This window comes from Dryobates pubescens, chromosome 20 (genome assembly GCF_014839835.1).
Source record: "Dryobates pubescens isolate bDryPub1 chromosome 20, bDryPub1.pri, whole genome shotgun sequence".
Taxonomy (NCBI): Eukaryota; Metazoa; Chordata; class Aves; order Piciformes; family Picidae; genus Dryobates; species Dryobates pubescens.
In genome coordinates, this window is record NC_071631.1 from 11,987,184 (window position 1) to 12,006,441 (window position 19,258).

General features: G+C 46.4%; 2 protein-coding genes across 2 annotated transcripts in view; both read right to left on the bottom strand.

Moving 5' to 3' along the window:
• LOC104302201 (ABC-type organic anion transporter ABCA8B) overlaps positions 1–5,703 on the bottom strand; it is a 30,810-nt gene extending 25,107 nt beyond the window's left edge. Inside the window, exons 1-4 of the mRNA XM_054171145.1 lie at positions 5,401–5,703; positions 1,954–2,066; positions 1,100–1,310; positions 316–474 (exon numbers count right to left, since the gene is read on the bottom strand). Of these exons, the coding sequence (XP_054027120.1) occupies positions 316–474; positions 1,100–1,310; positions 1,954–2,066; positions 5,401–5,419 (502 nt within the window). The 5' untranslated portion in view covers positions 5,420–5,703. The remainder of the gene's footprint in view (positions 1–315; positions 475–1,099; positions 1,311–1,953; positions 2,067–5,400) is intronic.
• Positions 5,704–9,923: 4,220 nt separating this feature from the next.
• Positions 9,924–19,258, bottom strand: part of ABCA5 (ATP binding cassette subfamily A member 5) — a 39,975-nt gene continuing 30,640 nt past the window's right edge. The window contains exons 30-40 of the mRNA XM_054171082.1: positions 18,692–18,818; positions 18,477–18,594; positions 18,296–18,387; positions 17,742–17,917; positions 17,215–17,290; positions 17,040–17,134; positions 16,065–16,184; positions 15,319–15,468; positions 14,321–14,400; positions 13,479–13,534; positions 9,924–12,306 (exon numbers count right to left, since the gene is read on the bottom strand). Of these exons, the coding sequence (XP_054027057.1) occupies positions 12,199–12,306; positions 13,479–13,534; positions 14,321–14,400; positions 15,319–15,468; positions 16,065–16,184; positions 17,040–17,134; positions 17,215–17,290; positions 17,742–17,917; positions 18,296–18,387; positions 18,477–18,594; positions 18,692–18,818 (1,198 nt within the window). The 3' untranslated portion in view covers positions 9,924–12,198. The remainder of the gene's footprint in view (positions 12,307–13,478; positions 13,535–14,320; positions 14,401–15,318; positions 15,469–16,064; positions 16,185–17,039; positions 17,135–17,214; positions 17,291–17,741; positions 17,918–18,295; positions 18,388–18,476; positions 18,595–18,691; positions 18,819–19,258) is intronic.

Consider the following 19,258-nt stretch of genomic DNA (forward strand, 5'->3'; position numbering starts at 1 on the left):
TTGTGCCAGGGGAGGTTTAGGTTGGACATTAGGAAAAATATCCTCCCTGAAACAGTCGTCAAGGCCTGGAACAGCCTTCCTCCACAAAGAGCTTTAAAAGTAGTGTAGATGTAGTGCTGAGGGACATGGTTTAGAGGTAACCTAGGAGTGCTGGGTTAATGGATGGACTTGATGATCTTAAAGGTCTCCTCCAATCAAAAGGGTTCCCTTGATTTTTCTTAGGTAAATAGGCTTACTTTTTGTTTGTTTTGTTTGGAGATTTTATGCTTTGTAGTGAATAGGGAGAGGTCAACCCAAGTTCTCTAATTTCATTACCAAAGTAGTCCATGGTATCCTGTGCATACATCAGCCCATAGTTTTGAAATCTTAGAGAATAGGAGAAGTCATCCTTAAAAACAACCCCAATGATGTCTTCCTCTGAATATCCTCTTGCTTCCATTTTTTTCTCATTTTCCACCCCTTCTATTTTTATGCCTGTCATTGAAAACAAGAGAAGAAAAGAAAAAGGATAAAACTACCACAGCTGAAACTTTGATTCCTCATGTGGCAATATGAATGTGAGCATCATCCACAACTTGTATCCTCCCAAATGGAGATGTTCCTGCTGAGTGAGGACTGTCATGGAATCAGAGAATGGTTTGAGTTGGAAGAGATCCTAAAGATCATCCAGTTCCAGCCCCCATCGCCATGGGTAGGGACACCTCCCGCCAGCCCAGGTTGCTCAAGGTCTCATCTGACCTGGCCTTAAACACCTCCAGGGAGGAGGCATCCACAGCCTCCCTGGACAACCTGTTCCAGTGTCTCACCACTCTCACTGTAAAGAATTTCTTCCTAATCTCCAGTCTAAATCTGCCCTTCTCAAGTTTAAAGACACCACTACAAGCCCCTGTGTATAGTCTCTCCTTCCTCCTGTAGCTCATTTCAGGAACTGGAAGGCCACTATAAGGTCTTTCCAGAGCCACCTCTTCTCCAGGCTGAACAGCCCCAACTCTCAGCCTGTCCCCACAGCAAAGGTGCTCCAGTCTTCTTATATTCTTCATGGCCCTCCTCTGGATCCATCTCCAACAGTTCAGTGTCAAGGGGTTTGGAGCAGCTTTACCTCTTAGTGAAGAATTTGAAGCCACTTTGCTCATTATTTGCCTGGTGGTGTTCGTGACAGGTGTGTAGGTGAGTATGACTCCAGCAGAGTCAAAGGCTGGATCATCCAATCTTCCAAGGAACATGTAGGGGACTTCCTGCTCTGGGAAGTGGTATATCATATTTGCTGATATTTGTATTATTAAGAGATAAACCATCGATGTCATCCATTCCTAGGCAAAAGCAAAGAAATGCAAAGGTGAGCGGCAGCTCAGCAACTTGGACCTTGAGTGGCATGGAAAGTGTCTTCAAAGGACACCAGAGAGATTGTGAAGTCTCCTTCTCTGGAGACTTTCCAAACCCATCTAGATGTGTTTCTGTGTGTGGCCTGCCCTGGGTGAGACTGCTTTACCAGGAGGGTTGGACATGGTGATCCATAGATCCCTTCCAGATGATCCCAGGTCCCTCCCATCCCCTAACATTCTGGGATTCTGTGACCCTTTTCACCCAGCCAGTGCCCCACAGTCCAGCTCCTCCAGACACAAAAGCTTTCTTTTTGAGGGAACAAAAACATGTTTTCTTAGCACCAGAGCCAACAAGATCTGCTGATAATTTTACACCCGCACTCATGAATTGGACATCGTGTTCCTCTGGAGAGTGCAGAGCTGGGATAAACAGCCCAAAGCAACAAGGCAGCTTTGGAACAGGCCCTTATGACGCCACAACACAGGAAGAAGCACAACTGTTGATGTTCTCCAGAGAGCCATGTTTCCAGCTGAGGCTTCTCACATGTCACCTAACACACAAACAATGCAGCGTTAAAAAACCACTTTGTAGTGGAAATTCTCACTTCCCTTTGGAAGAACTGATGCTTGCCTGAAAACTTTTTGTCTTCACTCTCCACACCAGAAGAATGTTCTTCCACAGCAGAGCACGAGTTTGCTGAAATATCCTGGAGGCTTTCTGGAGTATCCTCTGCATTTTCCCAGCTAGGATGAGGAATAAAATAATATTTAGAATGAAGCAGATTGCTGGAAGTTAATGCATTTACTTGGGCAAACAACACTTCAGAGGAAGCCAAAAAAATGCCAGAGGTTGAGAACTTTTCTTCATTTTGTGGTTTGGACAACCAAGGAAGAGTTTGAATGAAATAGATCAAGATCGTGCAAGAGGACAGAGAGCTGGGAGGGACTCAGCTGCCTCTTCCACATATATAGACTCATAGAATGGTTTAGATGGGAAGGAACCTTGAAGATTATCTAGTTTCAATTGCCCTCTGCCACGTGCAGGAACACCTTCCACTAGCCCAGGTTGCTCAAGGCCTCTACCAACCTGGCCTTGAACACCTCCAGAGAGGAGGCATCCACAACCTCCCTGGGCAACCTTTTCCAGTGTCTCACCACCCTCACTCTAAAGAATCTCTTCCTAATCTCCATTCTAAACCTACCCTCCTCAAGCTTCATCACTGCTCGTTCCCAAAGAGGTTTTGGAGAAAAAGGCATTCAAGGGGTTATTGCTTAAGGACATTGTTTAGCGATTGGACCTGATGGCCTTGAAGCTCTTTTCCAACCCATAAAGTTCTATGACTCTATGGTTTGAAGTCTTCATCTACATAAAACTAACAACAAACCAACCTATCTGTTCTGTACTGAAAATATGAGAAGATTGAATGGCATCTAGAAGAAAGAAGATGATACAAATGCCAATACCTTTAATGCAGTCATTAAACATTAAAATATAGATGTTGTAGAGCAGCAGTGCCAAGTCCAGCTCCTGAGTGCATCAGCTCTACTTTATGCTGCATGTCTGAGCTCAGCCTCAGATCCTGCACTTCTTGCAGTGAGTTTGTCTTGCCTTAGACACACAATTAGCTGGCAAATCACAGCTTATCTCCTCTAGATGTTGTAGCCAGCCCCTAAAACACCCCCATCACATACATGCCTTCATCTACAGGGGGAAGGCAGCTGCCACTCAGGAGGTCAACTTAAAAACACTGCTTGGATGCCAAAAGTGCCCTAAAATAGATGCTGCCACTGGCTGCCCTAAGCAGTGAGAAGCAAATTTGCCCTGGTTTCATCCAAATGCTAATAATAGAGGGAATAATAGCCCCACTGTAGCCAGAGGTCCATTAAAACACCAACATGTTCCTTCACATCCTCCTAAGTCCTGAGCAGGGAGCATTGCTTGGGGCGGTATTTGTACAGGGAATGTTTATTTCAGCTCCAGCTTGGATCATATGGCCAAGCAGTGAAACAGCATTTTCAGAGGGACTGCTTTTGTGACCTTTCCAGAAGCAGAGCTGGGGAAGGAACTTCAGAACTCAGTTTTGGATTTTAATCCTTAAAGAAAAAAAAAAAAAAAAAAGAAGGCTGAAACCAAAAATAAAAGCAAGCTTAGCACACAGCCCTCTTTTCCCTTTGGACACCATTTCCTGATTGACTGGACTAGGCAGCTTGAGTTAATAAACAGTTACTACTACTCTGTGTCCCTTCAGTGTTTGGGGGTTTCTTTGGTAGAATTAAGCATTTAGGTTCTCCAGGGGAGATGGTTCCTGAATCTCTGTTTATCTTCCAACTGTCAGCACAAGGATTGTCAACCCAGTACTCTGCTTTCCCTGCCTGCAGCGTTCAACCTTCCCTGTGCTTCCCAGCCTACAATGAAGGTTAAAGGCAATTGGGAAGGGATTTGTAGGGAGCAATGCTGCTTCCCCCACCCCCTTTTTCTTTTTTTATCTGGTGTGTTTCCAGCTCTGAATTTCAATTTTTGTGAACTGAAAGCAGCAGCCCAGCCTGGCATGTTGGGTCAGGAAACAAAGGGTCACATTGGAGTATTTGGATAACGTGGGGAAAGTGATGGTCCTGTAAAAACTGCACTGAATCTCCACACATTCTGAACACTGGGTTGGATGGAACCTTTAAAGAACCTTTTAGTTCTAACCCCCCCACCATGGGCAGTGACACCTCCAGGAATAGATCAGTGGAGCAAATCTAAACCATTCTAGACAATTCCAGCTAAATTTCTACCAGGTTTAGTCTTATTTTTGCCTGTGGAGCAAGAAGCAGCTACAGCTGGAAGCTAAAACGTGAAGCCAAAACTTCAAACAAGGGATGCTGCCTACAAATACTGCCCAAACTTCATCAGGAAGGATTTAACATTCAGTTGGACATAAAATGTAAGCAGGAGAGATGCCTCCACAAGACCTGGAGATTAAAATCTTCAGATTCAGAAAACAAGAATCAAACATCAGATGCTTATGTGGAGGCAAGAGTGTTTGAGAAGCTTTAAACCAGTGAAGGTCATAATTTAACTGGATGTCTCTGGAAGTTTTTCCCTCCTGAGGGCTCAATAAATGCATCCAAGCTTCCTTCTGTCCAGGAAAAGTACTCCATAGGCACTATGATATCTTTTGCTATCATCACTGCTCTGCCAAAGGTTGTCCCAGGAAAGCATGTCCCACTTCATTTATTTACCCTTTCAGGGATTTCTTATTTTTACCTCCTCAGCATCTTTCCCTTTCTTTTCCTTTATTAAAACTTAACAGATCCTATTGTGATTAACTCCTAAAGCAAGCTGCTTTTCAGGAGCATCAGCAGGAACCTCTCAGTGCTGACTGTTGAAGAAGCATTGTGCACTGCCTCTCATGCTTCCCAGAGAAGTCCCAGGCTTCCTGAGAGCCTGAGATAAATCCCTGCAGAGGTGAACCTGCTCTCCCCATATCCTCCTGCTTGCCAGCAACTGCAAACACAAACCCCTGCACCTGCTCCCCACTCTGCCCTGTCTTTACCTCCTGATGAAAATTTGTACCAACTCTGCTCCTTAACACACAGTTTGGAAAACAGGTTTGTTGTTGGTTTTTCTTTCCTGCTCTCATCAAGGACAACAGTTCAGAGCCTGCCCTGTAGCAAAGATTAGCACTTTAATCCATACAGAGAAGTGAAATCTGTGTGTGTGAGTGTCTGTGTTTTCAGAAGTTTTCACTGGTGCTAGCTAAGAGGGAGAAGGGAGAGCCAAGGGAGGAATCATTATCTGGGAGGACCTAGCTCTCTTCAGCTAGAGCCAAAATACATCAGTGACAAGAAACCAAATCCGCCCACCCCCAGAAAAGCAGAATGATTTTGCTCCTTTGCCTCTTAAACATTTTGAAGCACAGATCAGTCCTTGTCAGAGAGGAGAGCTGAGAGTGCAGCTCTCAACCATTCAGCCTAACACTTTATTAAAACAGTAAGAGATAAATGAATCAGCAAACACAACCTCTGCCTGAAAATACCCCAGGTACTTCTTTTTTTTTTCACATTAACAAAAGAGAAATCTGAAACTCCTCACCTGATCGTGTGCTTTCCATTAGAAATGTGTCTCCTACAGCTCGGAGGTGTCTGGGCTATTCATCTCTCTGCTGCCGTGGAGATGTTTCAGTGCCTTAGCCCAGCCTGATGGCCATGCCCCGCTCCAGCCTGACGTCAGAGCCCAGTCCTGGCAGCGCAAACACCCTGAAAGCTGCTAAGCATTGGCCCAACTGAGGAGCAATATCTATGACCAGCTGGTCCAGAGCTCTGTCAAGGCTCTCACAAGCAAGCCCTCCCCACCTCCTGAGCCTGTAAGAGAAAGTAACACTAAAACAACAACCAAACCCCCAGAAGCAGCGGTGGCAGAAGCCAGCCAGAAAATGACAACACCCACCCCCACCCCCCCAGCCCAGAGGAAAACCCAACATCCCAAAAATCGGGAAACCAGAAGCAGCAAGTGGAAACAGGAAGCCTCTCATGTTGCAATCCAAACTCCAAGCCCCATGAACTTTGGTCCAGCCTGTACTTCATTTTAAAGCTGGCATGAGGGTAGCAGGCTACTGAAAACTCCTCCACAGGCTCAGCTGACCCCATGGCAAGTTGGCAGCCAACAACAGGGCACTTTGCAGAGTTTAATATGACATGTACATCATGCCCAGTAGGGCAGCATGGTTCTACCAGCTTTACTAACACAGAGAGACCCAGCAGGAGAGATGCATGCCCAAAGATGGGGTGAACCTGAGCTCTGAACAGGGGCAAAGCCACCCTGTCCCTGCCCAAACTTCTTCTGCTCCCTCTTCTAAAGGAAATCTTCACCACATCCTCCCCACTTTGCTCAGAAACTGGTCAGCAAGCACTCCTTGCTCTGCAGGAGTCGATCCTGTACCCGAAGACCAATGGGATTTTTGGTTCTGTGTCTCTTTTGGGTTTAATAGTTGGGTGGGTTTGGGTTTTGGTGAGGTTTTTTGCCAGTTCCATTCTTTTTCCAGCAGAATCATGATGGAGTTTGTTGGGTTTTGCATTCAAAAGAGGGAGGTGAGGAAACCAGATAAGGCCAAGAGATCCAAAAGAGCTGGAAGGTTCTACAGCTAGAAGGTAATTGAACCAGTTAAAGGAATTTCACTCTCCTGGAACTTCAACAACTTGAGGACTCTGCCTCCAATTTGCAGAACTGTTTGAAAACACAAAGCTTGTCTGGTTGCTGCTTAACAAAGGGCTGCAGTTCTTCTGAGGCTGCCAATTTACTCATTTTCAAGGAATGAGCTCATTTAGGAGAAGAGCAGAGTGTTTTCCCACATTGCTTCCCATCAGGCAACAAAGGAGAAAGAGGGAAGGCTGCTTTTAACTGCAAAAAGCCATCTGAGACACACAGAAATGCACATTTGTGACACATACCCTGGGTCATGTTGTGCTGGCAGGACCTGGCTGTGTGGAGCATTCCACATGAGAATAGAATAAACCAGGTTGGAAGAGACCTTCAAAATCATCGTGTCCAACCTATCATCCAACACCACCCAACCAACTAAACCATGCAACCAAGCACCCTGTCAAGTCTCCTCCTGAACACCTCCCCTGATGGTGACTCCACCACCTCCCTGGGCAGCACATTCCAATGGGCAATCACTCTCTATGTGTAAAACTTCCTCCTAATCTCCAGCCTAAACCTCCCCTGGTGCAGTCTGAAACTGTGTCCTCTTGTTCTGGTACTGGTTGCCTGGGAGAAGAGACCAACCTCTGCCTGTCTACAACCCCCCTTCAGGTAGTTGTAGACAGCAATAAGGTCACCCCTGAGTCTCCTCCAGGCTACATTACCTACAGGATACATTACCTACAGCAAATGCATTTTGACTTCAAAAATGACTCCTGCTCCAAGCACTCCTTGAGGTTTCCCATGCAGTTACAGTGTGCTGCTCATGGTTTTGATGCTGAAGCGGGACCTCTGGCCAAGGCAACCTGTTGGGACTTCACTGAAAAGCAGATGGAGAGCACACAGCATCTCAAAATACCATTAGTCAAATCCCCAAGCAGTTGCCCAACAGGCTTTCTGAGGACTCAGGACCAGCCTTGGATCTACGTTCCAGGAGTAGGAAAGGGGCTGGAGCCAGTGAGGAGGACACTCCAAGCAACACATTTGAGGAAAAAGAAGAAATGAAAGCTCCAGGAAACTCTTACCAAGGAGAAATTCAGCTTGCTAAATTAGGAGCTTCCTGAAGATCTATTAAAAGGAACATTACAGGGAAATTAATTGATTTTACAGCTTTAAAAAATGAAATGGTCATGCTGCCCTTCACCCACCATTAAAGAAAAACTGGTGTGAAAACCTGGCAACTTTCCCCAACTTCAGATTACATTTCTTTCATGTTCTTTTCCTTCCCTCCAAGGGGCCCAAGGGAGCATAAAGCCCTTTCATGTTGCTAGGTTCACAGGGCTGGAAGTGGACCTTCTCCTCCTCATCATCTGTGGATCAACAGCAGGAGCTGGCAATCCCTTGACAGTCAAGAAGCTGGCAGTGTCCTCCATGCCTATAGACCAGGGTTTCATACTCCAGCTTCACCCAAACTCTCCCAAGCAGCATTTTGCCACCTGCACACCCCAGTGAGCACCCATCCAGCCACCCAGTGAGTTTGTCTCAGGCAGGGATCCAACCAGGGAAATGAATTATTATTTTTTTTTCTTCAGTGGGGGTGAGTGGAGGACTATGATTCATCCCTGCAGATGCATGACATGGCGTGCCAGGAGCACACAGCTGCTGCCCAGCCACTTCTAACCCAAAGTTGGGCTGAATTAATCTGGTTGCAAAATGTGACATGAGTGTGGGTGGTCCAAAAAGTGTTGCAATACTGAAATTCCCCTCAGTTTAATTAAGAAAAAAAATGCAACTGAAAAACTTCTTTCCTAATATCTAAAGTGAGGGTGGCGAGACACTGGAACAGGTTGCCCAGGGAGGTCATGGATACCCCCTCTCTGGTGTGGAGACCAGGTTGGATGAGGCCTTGAGCAGCCAAGTCTAGCGGAAAGTGTCCCTGTCCATGGCAGGTAGGGGGTGGAACTAGATAGTCTTTAAGATCCCTTCCAGCCCAAACCATTCCAATGGTAAGGGGCAACGAGTGCAAGATGAAGCAGAGGAGGTTCCATGTGAGCACTGAGGGTGACAGAGACCTGGAACCAGGTTGTGGAGATTTCTTCTCTGGAGACATTCAAAATCCACCTGGATGCATTCCTGTGTGACCGGCTGTAGGTGATCCTGCTCTGGCAGGGGGGAGGGGATTGGATGACCTTTTGAGGTCACTTCCAACCCCCAACATTCCATGATCCTATGATGAATTCCTGCAGCCAGGCATTTCCAGGCTCCTGGCATGGTTCTACCTGAGCCCACTCACCTGCAAGCCCTGGTGTATCCCAGGGAACAGCAAAGGCTTAGGAAAACAATCCCACTCTTGCTAGCAGGGCAAAAGACAGACATGATAGAAACACAAGCACTTAACAATCCATCTTTATTTGGGTAATACTTTCTGCTGGAAAAGGAAAAACCTTGACTTCACAAGTACAGCAAAGTGGTAAAAGACAGACAAGTGTATAAAAGAAACTGCAAATGATTCCAAGTGCCTGACGGCAGCATCAGGAAGAACATTCCAAACGTGTCATCTTTAGACCCAAAACCCTTCTGCTGCTGCCTCCAGAGCACTGGATGTCAGCTAGGCAATGGACTTCACTGGTTGTACAGAGATACTCTGAAATAAGGGCTTCGGGGGGCAATGGAAACAAAACCAGACAGGTGAAATGCATCCATACAAAAATACAACCTCAGAAGAACACCACAGAGCAAACACCCCTGCCAGGTTTGGGATGTACTAGCTAGCTATTTCTCACACCCACCTTGCAAGGTAACTAAGGTCATTACACCTGGGAATGGTGCCACAAACTGAGGAGCTTGGGCCCAGGTCCCCCCAGCCAGCCTGAATCCAGCTCCCTCATCTCCAGCTTATCTCCTAGAGCACAAACCCGGTGAGCATTGTCCAGCTGGAATCTGGGCATGGCAGACAGCAGCCAAACAAAGGGACTTAAAAAATTGCAAGGAATGAAGCTGTGGCATTCCCAGGGAATTCTCTGGTGTAATTCTGGGTGTGTTTTTCCCTATTCTGGCAATTACAGACGTGGCATGACACACCAAAACACTTCTGCTACAACGCACTATGATTACAGTGATGTTTTTGGGGTGGCATCTTACACCACATCCACACAATGTCACTACACCAAAAAGCCCCCACCCCTGCTGAATGCAGGGTGGGTAATGGACTAGATAACCTTTAAAGGTCCCTTCCGAGCCAAACCAGTTTGTGAGCCCATAAAATATGCAGTCAAGTTAACCAGCCAAACTCTTTGTACCTGCAGCTGCATCAATACAGTGCCACCATCAGCTGGGTTAACTTTGGGGTAAACAAAGACAGTATCAACCTGTGCAAATCTAGCTGCTAAGGGAAGGTTTCCTCTGAACCATTTGAAATGTTTGGAAGTGAAGGGAAGAACACCAATGGGGTGATGCCAGCCAGCCAGGGCAGAACTATCTTACAGACAGTTCCTAGAAATTAGAAGAATGAAAGAAAATAAGAGTCAGGTCATAACTGCACTTTTCCTAAGTTCAAGGTGAAAAAGAGCCTGCTGTGGAGTGCTGGAGAAGGTGTGCAGATGCCACCCAGCTGAAGCACCACTGGTAAAGAAAGATCAGATTAAGAGATGTGAGGTTTGGAGAAGATGCACTTAACTTGCACATACACAGAGGGGAGAGGGTCATGAGACAGAATTGTGGCTCCCACCTCGGCTCCAAATAAAGGAAACTTCTCAGAGATCCTGCCCAGCAGCAGGGATGTAACTGGGAGCAACAGGCTGGGGGTTCCCAGTTGTTGCATAAACAAAAAGGCTGAAGTTACATAATTTTTGTTTCCTCACAGGGAAGCTTCAGCCCTACAAATGTTGCTAGAGCTGCAGTTTGGAGGCTGCTGATTTAATCCTGCTCTCTACTTCAGTTTTGTTCCCAGCACAGGAGAGCAGGACACGTTCAAGTACCATGGCTGAGGGCTCATCAAACTGGGCACATTTGTGATCTGTGCTCCTGCAAGGAAGACATCTTCCCCCGAGGAAGCAAATGGAATGTCCAGGTGTTTCTGCAGGGCTTAGGCTCAAATTTTCACTACAAACCAAAAATCTCTACATGAAATCTATAGGCACCAAGGAGGAAACAGAAGCTGGACACGAGGAGTTCACCTCTCCCCATAGCAGAGTAAGAAACTAAAGAAACTAGCTTTTGGCTCAGTGTGATGATAACCCTTGATCAGACCTGTTACACACACTGTTGCCTGATAATTACAAAGAGTTGGGGGACACAGCTCCACCTTAACTCACATTTTAATTTTTTACAAGGAAAAAGCAAAAGATCTTTTCTAACTTGAACAGGAAGCTATAGAAATGACATGACTTATGAAGCCAATGTTTGCCATAAACCCATCTCTACATCTGCTCATTGCAGAACACAATGAACCATTCCCAAGCTTTTATTTCACCTTATAAAACCAAGTGATGATAGCTTTGTGCAGAAAAAAATCCCAAACCAAACACACTAGAAAAAAATAATATAAATATCTTTTCAACAGACATCTGTCCCATCTTAGGATAAAGGATATTCTGCTGCTCTAAGTGCTTCTCTGCAAATCAAAAGGCACTATTCCTACTGCTGAGGTTGTGAATTTGGATCTTTTGCTTTTGGGCTTGTGAAGGTGAATGACACGTTGTCAGGTCACGAGGAAGCAAAGGGCTGCATGTACTTAAGGATTCACTGACAAGAATGAAAAGATCTAAGGAGGACTGTGTCTAAAAGCAGCTGGCAGGATACATGTTGGCATACCCAACAAAAGGATTAGACTCATGAAGATGAGGAACAGTCACATCTCCGAAACTCCTGTAACTACACAGTGATGTCTTTGTACTTTGACCCAGCAGGAGGAAGAAAAGCACCCACTTGTGTACACCCCTTAAGCCCCACAGTGCATGCATTACAAACACCGGTGCCCCCAGGATGGCACCAGGAGGCAGCCACATCTGCCATCTTGCAGTAGAAAGGAACACTAAGTGCTGACAAGGGCTGTATTGTACCTGTGAACAGACAGGTGGACTTGTTGAACACCAAGCTAAGCTTGCAGTGGAGTTCAGGACCCTCTTAGCAGTGAGCACAAGGACTGTGGAGTAGTTCCCCCCCTCTTCTCTAATCAGGGGCATTTTCTAAGCCTAAGCAGGGATAGATTGGCTGGTGGGGAGCAGGACCTTGCAGGGACATGTGTCTGCACAGCACCTTGTTGCACAGGCAGCAAGGCCCAACCAAAGACACAGGGCACAGCAAATCCCTGCAGACCAGCGAGCAGGTCCCAAGGGGCAGGATGCTCCAGTACCAACTGGTTTGGCTTGACTGCATGATTCCCAGTAAGCACAACCCAAGCTGAGGCAGCCAGCCCCAGCACGGGGGCAGGAAGGCAGATGGGTGCTCCTGCACCAGTGACCAACAGCAGGAGGCGACCAACTGTTGTGGCAGAGTCTTCTCGCTCGATGCAAACTGGGAAAGGGCGAGGGGAGAAAGGACTCCAGAGGAGCCAGAGTCATGGTGGGGATGCTCACCTCTGCTGCAGTGTTGTTGCTAAGGCCTGGATGGTGGAACAGGCTCAGTGCTTCCAGACAGGGTTTCCCTTGCCCATCCCAGCTCCGGTGTGGTCTGCACCCACGCCCCAGCAAGCGCCCAGAGGATCACTGCTGGCACAAAGCCTGAGCTGCTGAGCAGACCTGGAGCATGAGCTCAGAACACAACTCGGTCTTCCTGCGTCCTCTCCCACCACAGAGTGCTGTTCAGGGTGCCAAAGCTGTTGTCCTCCTCCTCCTGCTCTTTAGCCAGCTCCACAAACACCTGGGTCAGACAGAAAGGATGTGAATACACCTTGCTCCTGGGAGGACCTTTCCCAGTCACAAAGAGAATTCATGCTAAAAACCTGATGGGTGCTGAGGGTACTGCCTCGTCTCAGCACAAGGCAGACATAGACCTATTGGAAGAGGTCCAATGGAGATGACAAAAATGATCCCAGGGCTGGCAGCCCTCTGCTGTGAGGACAGGCTGAGAAGGTTGGGGCTGTTTGGCCTGGAAGAGAGAAGGCTGCAGGGAGACCTTACTGTGGCCTTTCAGTGCTTGAAGGGGGTGAAAAGAAAGCTGGGGGCAGAATTTTTAGCAGGACCTGTTGTGACAGGACAAGGGGTGATGGGTTTAAAACTGAGAGAGGGGAGATTCAGACTAGAGATAAGGAAGACATTTTTTACATTAAGGGTGGTGAGGCACTGGCACAGACTGTCCAGAGAGGTGGCAGATGCCTGGAGATATTCCAGGCCAGGTTGTCTGGAGCTCTGAGCAACCTGATCTAGTTGAAAATGTCACTGTTCACTGTAGGAAGCTTGGACTAGATGAGCTTCAGAGGTCTCTTCCAATTCCAACCACTTTATGCTTTTGTGATCTCTGATGAGATAGTTACCATGTTTTGGGCTTTTTTTCCCCCCTTGCTCTCATCATCCCACCTCACTTTAACAATGCCATGAAAAAGAAGTTGAACCCAATGCTGAAGGACATTTATCAGCAGCAACAACTGAACAAGCAGAAATAAAGTTCAGCTCTACCCTTCTTTTGGAAATGACCAGCACTGCCTATCTGCTGAATAAATCAGAGCAACATTCCCACTAGCACCACAAACTTATTTTCCTCCTGTCACTGCAGCTGGCATCTTATTTTTGAAGGAAAATGGGAACAAAGAGGAGCAGGGGAACTGGCATTACAAATTCACTTTGGAATAAACGGGACATAATTCCTCCAAAAAGCTTAAAGGGACATCAGTGGAGCAGCCCCAGCTGCTCATCAACCTCTCTATCCACTGTGTTTGCCCACACTGGATGCACGACTCCTCTATGACAGGGGCAAAGTGAGTCCAGCCCAGTCCCCTCAGAAAACTCCCATCAAAAACCCTGCAGCCTTTGCCTGGCAGGGTTTACTTCCCCCAAATATCTATGAAAACTCCCTGGAATCTTTGCTGAACATACCTGTTCCAGTGTTGCCTGAGAAAAGCTGTACTCCTCGATGTTAAAGGCATGTTTTACTGTTGGAAGAGTTAATGAAAGCAAACATTCAGGAATACTTCACTAACTGATACTTGACACAAGTGGATTGAAAGCATTTTAACTTGGTACCATCATTTTTCATTGCACAAGAAACACAGTTGGAGGACAAGCAATAATACCAGAAAAATAAGCTAACTTGGAGCAGAAAAGCTGAAGTGCCAGCACATGGCAAATGTCTCAGTTATGGGATATGGTTCCTGCCTGCAAAAGCAGGAGAGAAAAGTCCCTCAAGGTCCCACTTGACATGAGGACATTGCTCCTCTTTGGTTTGATCTGATCCTCAGCAAGTATGTCTCCGAGATGTGGATTTGGCACCTTGGTCCTCTTTAGGATCCCTACAAATCTCCTCCTAGAATTCATCTGCCTTTAATCCTCAAGACCAGTCCTCAAGACTAGCCCAGCAGCTACAAACCTACACTTGTGACTGGCCAGGCATGCTCTCTCTCTTAATTTTTATTAATTCATTAAATTCAGCTATTTTAATCCATTAATGTAACCTCAAACTGAGCTCTGGCTGGGCTGCAAACCAGCTTTTCCCTCGCACATTGGTGTGCAACTTACTTCCCTCTAGTCCTGCATCAATCCATGCATGGATGTGATGCTGAGGGATGTGGCCTAGTGGTGGTAGCTTAGCAGCAGTGGTGGGATTGTGAGCTCCAGGTGAGTGGCTGGACTTGATGATCTCAAAGGTCTCTCCCAACCTCAACAGTTCTATGGGAGACAAAATGATTTCTGTATGTGATGAGTGGCAAATGGTTAATTACCTTCTTCCAGCTTGGAAAAGGAATGTGAAAGTGACTGTACATCTTCTTTTGGAATTTTATATGCCAAAATAGAAGCAAAACTGGAACAGAGAAACAAAGCAAATTTAGTTTCAGGCAAAAATGATTCAGAGCAAAAATATGAATAGCCAAGTGAATGGATTTCAACTCCTTTTCTGAGGTTACTCCTGGCATTTTGACTAGTTGTCATCATACAAGACAACAGGACTGATGCAGATCCAGGAGACCAGCTGCTTTGTAACTCATCTCAGAGCTCCAGGTGCAACAGCTGAGCTCCCCTGAGATCACTCTATGACTTTCACGCTCTTCAAATAAGACTCAACCATTTCTATTTCACCTATAATAAACTCATGAAAGGAAAACTGCTGCCCAGAACTCTCAAAAGGTTTTGCCTTTCAAATGAACTCAGAAGGTCACAGGACCTCTGGGGCTTTTGCAACATCCAGCAGTTCCTGCAACCCAGGCTCCAGGGAATTGCTCTACCCCACATACGGGCTTCTGGAGAATGAACTCATCTCAAAACCTCCCACATTTGCAGAATGCCTGCAGTGCCCTTTCTGGAGGGTCTCACCACTGCCCAGCTCATAGAGCAGAAATTCAAAGCTGTTGAAGGGAAACCAAGCAATCCACCCTCCAGCTCTGAGGTTTTCCCAGAAAATGTTCAAGTATTTCTAGGTAAGGACCAGTGCCTCAGATGTTTCCTGGAGTTCCCAACCAAGGGGGAAGCTCTCAGGCCACAGCTATGCAGAAAAGGGAGTTTTGCTTCCTCTGTGCCAAACATCTGCACTCAGGGCTCCCAGTCACCACCCAGCAGCTTTCGCTGTCCTGCAAACCCCTTCCTCTTTCCTTTCTTGAAGTTCCACGTAAATATTTAGTGAATTTCAGTGTCCTGGCATTCCCTGTTCGGTGCCAAGAAGCTGCTGAGGAATGTGGGGCTTGTATCAATGCCAACATTTTCTGTGTGGTGGTTAGAACTTCACCTTTCCTGACGACTGGCGTTGGGGAAGATGTGCAGAATCTGGCTCTGCAGGTATTCCAGCTGCTGCACATCTGCTGCTTCTTTTAATTTCATTTCCAAGAAGTATCCTCTGCCAAATTTACTCTTCAGGTGTTGAACAGTACCTATACACCTGCCAACACAGAGAGAAGAGTTAGACATGCTACAAGCAGCTTAACTTCTAACAGACCCCCAGCCACCACATTTAGTGCAAGGGGGATGCCAAAGGTGCTGTAAGGCTGAAGAATGCAGTGTGAGGATTGTAACTGATTGTCTTGGGAGCTATAGTTACACACTCAGACTATCTGTAATCAAGAGGGTTCTCACAGTGAAGGCTGGAGATCATGCTGTGAGGCAGAGCTTACCAGTCTGCTCCAGAAACTAAAAGACTTTGGATCAATGGATGATGGACATTTAATTCTGCAGTTTAAATTTTATTTCCCTCCAAGTTTAAGTTGCCAAAAAAACCCCAAGAAATCTACCATGAGAGTGGTGAGATGCTGGAACAGGTTGCCCAGGGAGGTGGTTAGAAGTCTCATCCCTGGAGGTTAAGGCCAAGCTGGATGAGGCTCTGAGCAACCTGATCTAGTGTGAGGCATCCCTGCTCATGGCAGCGGGGTTGGAACTAGATGATCCTTGAGGTCCCTTCCAACTCTGGCAATTCTGTGATTTTCCAAGAGACATATTCTAGTTGACATCCTAAAGGGGAAGGAGGGCTCCAAATGGTACCTGAGCTGTCCAGACACCAGGATGGCCACACGATCACAGACAGCATCTGCCTCTTCCATGTAGTGGGTGGTCAGGATGGCTGCCCTCTCCTTGTTTTTGAAGGCTGCTCGAATCGCCCGCCTGCAAAACACAAACCCATCCCTCAATGCAACATTTGGCACCTAACAGTAAATCCTGGCTTAGAAGGAAAAGAGTGTTCAAACATAAACCTCTTATTTCTTGGGTCAGTGCTACACTCACAACAACTGACTCCTGATTTTTTTGTCAGAGGGTGACTTGGATCTCAAATTCCTTCTATTATTTTAAATATTTCATTTCACTTTCAAGCTTTTAATCCCCAAGCTGTTCCAGGAGAGGACACAGAGGAAGTTCACCTGGTGCTAAGGTCATGTTAATTCCAACCTTAGAAAAATGGAAAAACTGTGGGAATGGGTGGAAAGGAGGCCATGAAAATGATGCAAGATGGAGCTGGAACCCCTCTGATGCGAGGGCAGGCTGAGTTAGGGCTGTTAAGCCTGGAAAAGAGAAGGCTCCAGGGAGACCTTCTTGTGGCTTTTCAGTGCTTAAAAGGGGCCAATAAGAGAGATGGGGAAGGACTTTTAGCAGGGCCTTTTATGATAGGGACAAGGGCTGATGGTTTTAAACTAAAAGAGGAGAGATTAAGAATAGAGAAAGGGGAGACTTTTTTTAACAATGAGGGTGGTGAAATGCTGGCCCAGGTTGCCCAGAGAGGTGGTAGAATGCTCTGTCCCTGGAACAATTCCAGGTCAGGCTGTTTGAGGCTCTGAACAACCTGCTCTAGTTGAAGATGTCCCTGATGACTGCAGAAGGGTTGGACTAGATGAGATTTAAAGGTCCCTTCCAACTCAAACACTTCTGTGATTCCCTGCCTATGGCTCTCCCTAGTGTTAGCAGGGATTACACACACATAGAATTGGGCAAACTCCCAAAGAGAAACAAGCCTCTGGCACTCACCACATGTGCTGCTTGGCTTTTGGATCCATCCCAGTTGAGGGCTCATCCAAGAGTGTGACACGTGGGTTACCCAGCATACTCAGGGCAAAGCACAGCTGGGAGGAAGGCAGAGAGAAAGAATAAGGACACAACAGCTGCTGGAGACACCCAACAGCAGCCTGGGGACCTCCCATACCTTGCGTTTCAGCCCTACGCCCAGCTTCTTCGTTGTCTTCTGCAGGTGGTCTTTTAAATCCAGGGCATTTGCAATGCTGTGGAAGGGGGAGGACCACATGTGAACAGCTGAGAGGGTGATGGCTTGGCTTCCCCCTCATCCCACAGCATGCAAAGAGTCTCATTTGAAGAGCTCAGTTACTAATATTTGTGTGTACAAAGTGCTGAAAACAGGAGCTGGGCCCTGCCAGACAAAACCACCAGCCCTATATCCCTGAGGAGCCTGTAGTGACAGCTCCCCATCTTTGTAGCCTCCATGGAGGTCATTGTTTGCACTTCACAACTTAAAAAAAAAAAGAAAGAAAGAAAGTACAGAATAATCCCAATACCAGCTGGATTTTGTGTGGTTGAATCTCTATCTCCTGACCTACTCTTGTTGAATTTGCTGGCAAGATTCAATTGAAATGAAAGGAGAAAAAAAGTCAAACCAGAAAAGGCTTAGAAAAGACAAAGCTAAACCTTGAAACAGTTCTGTAAGGAACTACTCACCGTTTTATGACTTCTTTGACATCAGACTGACTCATGCCTTTGATAGCTCCATAAATTTCAAAGTGCTCCTGCAATGTGATGTCTGGCCAAAGGGGATTGGTTTGAGGACAGTACCCCACAAATTTCACTGTGTCATCTTCACCGCTCAGACCAAAAGAACAGTCTCCCATCAGAACCTGCAAGGGACATGCAGAGAGCCCTGACTCCATAACAGAAGTTTCAAAACTGTTTTGGTAAAATTTTAGCCAAAAAAAAAAAAATTGGCAATAAAAAAATAAATTAATTATAGATTAGTTTCCCCAAGGAATTAATGAGAGGAGAAGAGGTGATGGCCTCAATCTGTGGCAGGGGAAGTTAAGGTTGTGTATTAGGAAGAATTTTTTTACTGAAAGAGAGGTGAGGCATTGGAACAGGCTGCCCAGGGAGCAGGTGCAACATGGTCTAGTGGCCATGAAGGTGCTGGGCAGAAGGTTAGACTGGATGATCTTAGAGGTCTTCTTTTCCAACCTTAATGACTCTATGGTTTCCCATTTAGCTTGTAGCATGCAACCTACCTGCCCACTGGTTGGCTCAATCTCTCCAACAAGCATATTAATTAATGTGCTTTTCCCAGCTCCATTGGGTCCCAACAAGCCCAGAATTTCTCCTGAAGAAAGGACAACACAAACCATTGCCCATGAGGTCAGAGGAATGGATTCAGAGTTGGTTTTGTAAATAAAGTAACTCAGCTCCAACCTTTCCTTACGCAGAGGGAAACGTGTTTTGTGGCCACTTTCTTTATTTTCCTCCCCAGAAGAAATTCCTTCCTTTCATCAAACTCTTTGTGCAAGCTGCTGACCAGGATTGCTGGCACCTAGAGAAGAAAACAGAGAAGTGGCTGCAGATCCCAGCAGCGCCAGGAAACCTCTGCATCTGGGTTGTAGACAGTGCCTGTAGGCACACAGCTTTACCTCCTCACTTTTGGGGTTGCTCAGGACCTCTTGGACTCGCAGCCTCTCTGCCTTCACATCTTCATCTTCATTCTCATCACGTGGGACATCTGGGAACTTCCAGGTTCTGGCTTTTGTAGAACACTTCCTAAGGGGAAGAAAACAACGTGATGCTTCTGTGTGGCATTAAGTTGTTACCACTGCACTGACGCAGAAAGCAATTTGTGTTTGCTGACCCCAGGAGTGACACATTTCTGCAGCACAGCTGAGGAGCACCAAAAGAGCAGAAAGAGCTTTCAGTGGTGGTAATGAGGTTACCTTTATGCTGAGCTCTTTGTTGGGGTATGGCATCTCTCACCACACAATGGGGAAGGGAATTCTCTTTTTATGTAAAGGGACATCCTTACATAATTCCCAATTTTGCACTGATGCCACTTAAAAGGGAGTAAACAAAAACAACCCCCCACCAACCTACTTCTGGACCATATTGACTGAATTTCAGACAACTACAGTTAAGAGAACAAGTTCTTTAGGCACTGACGATGGGATATAACCAGAGGTGGTTGATTTTCTGCACTAGTCCCCACA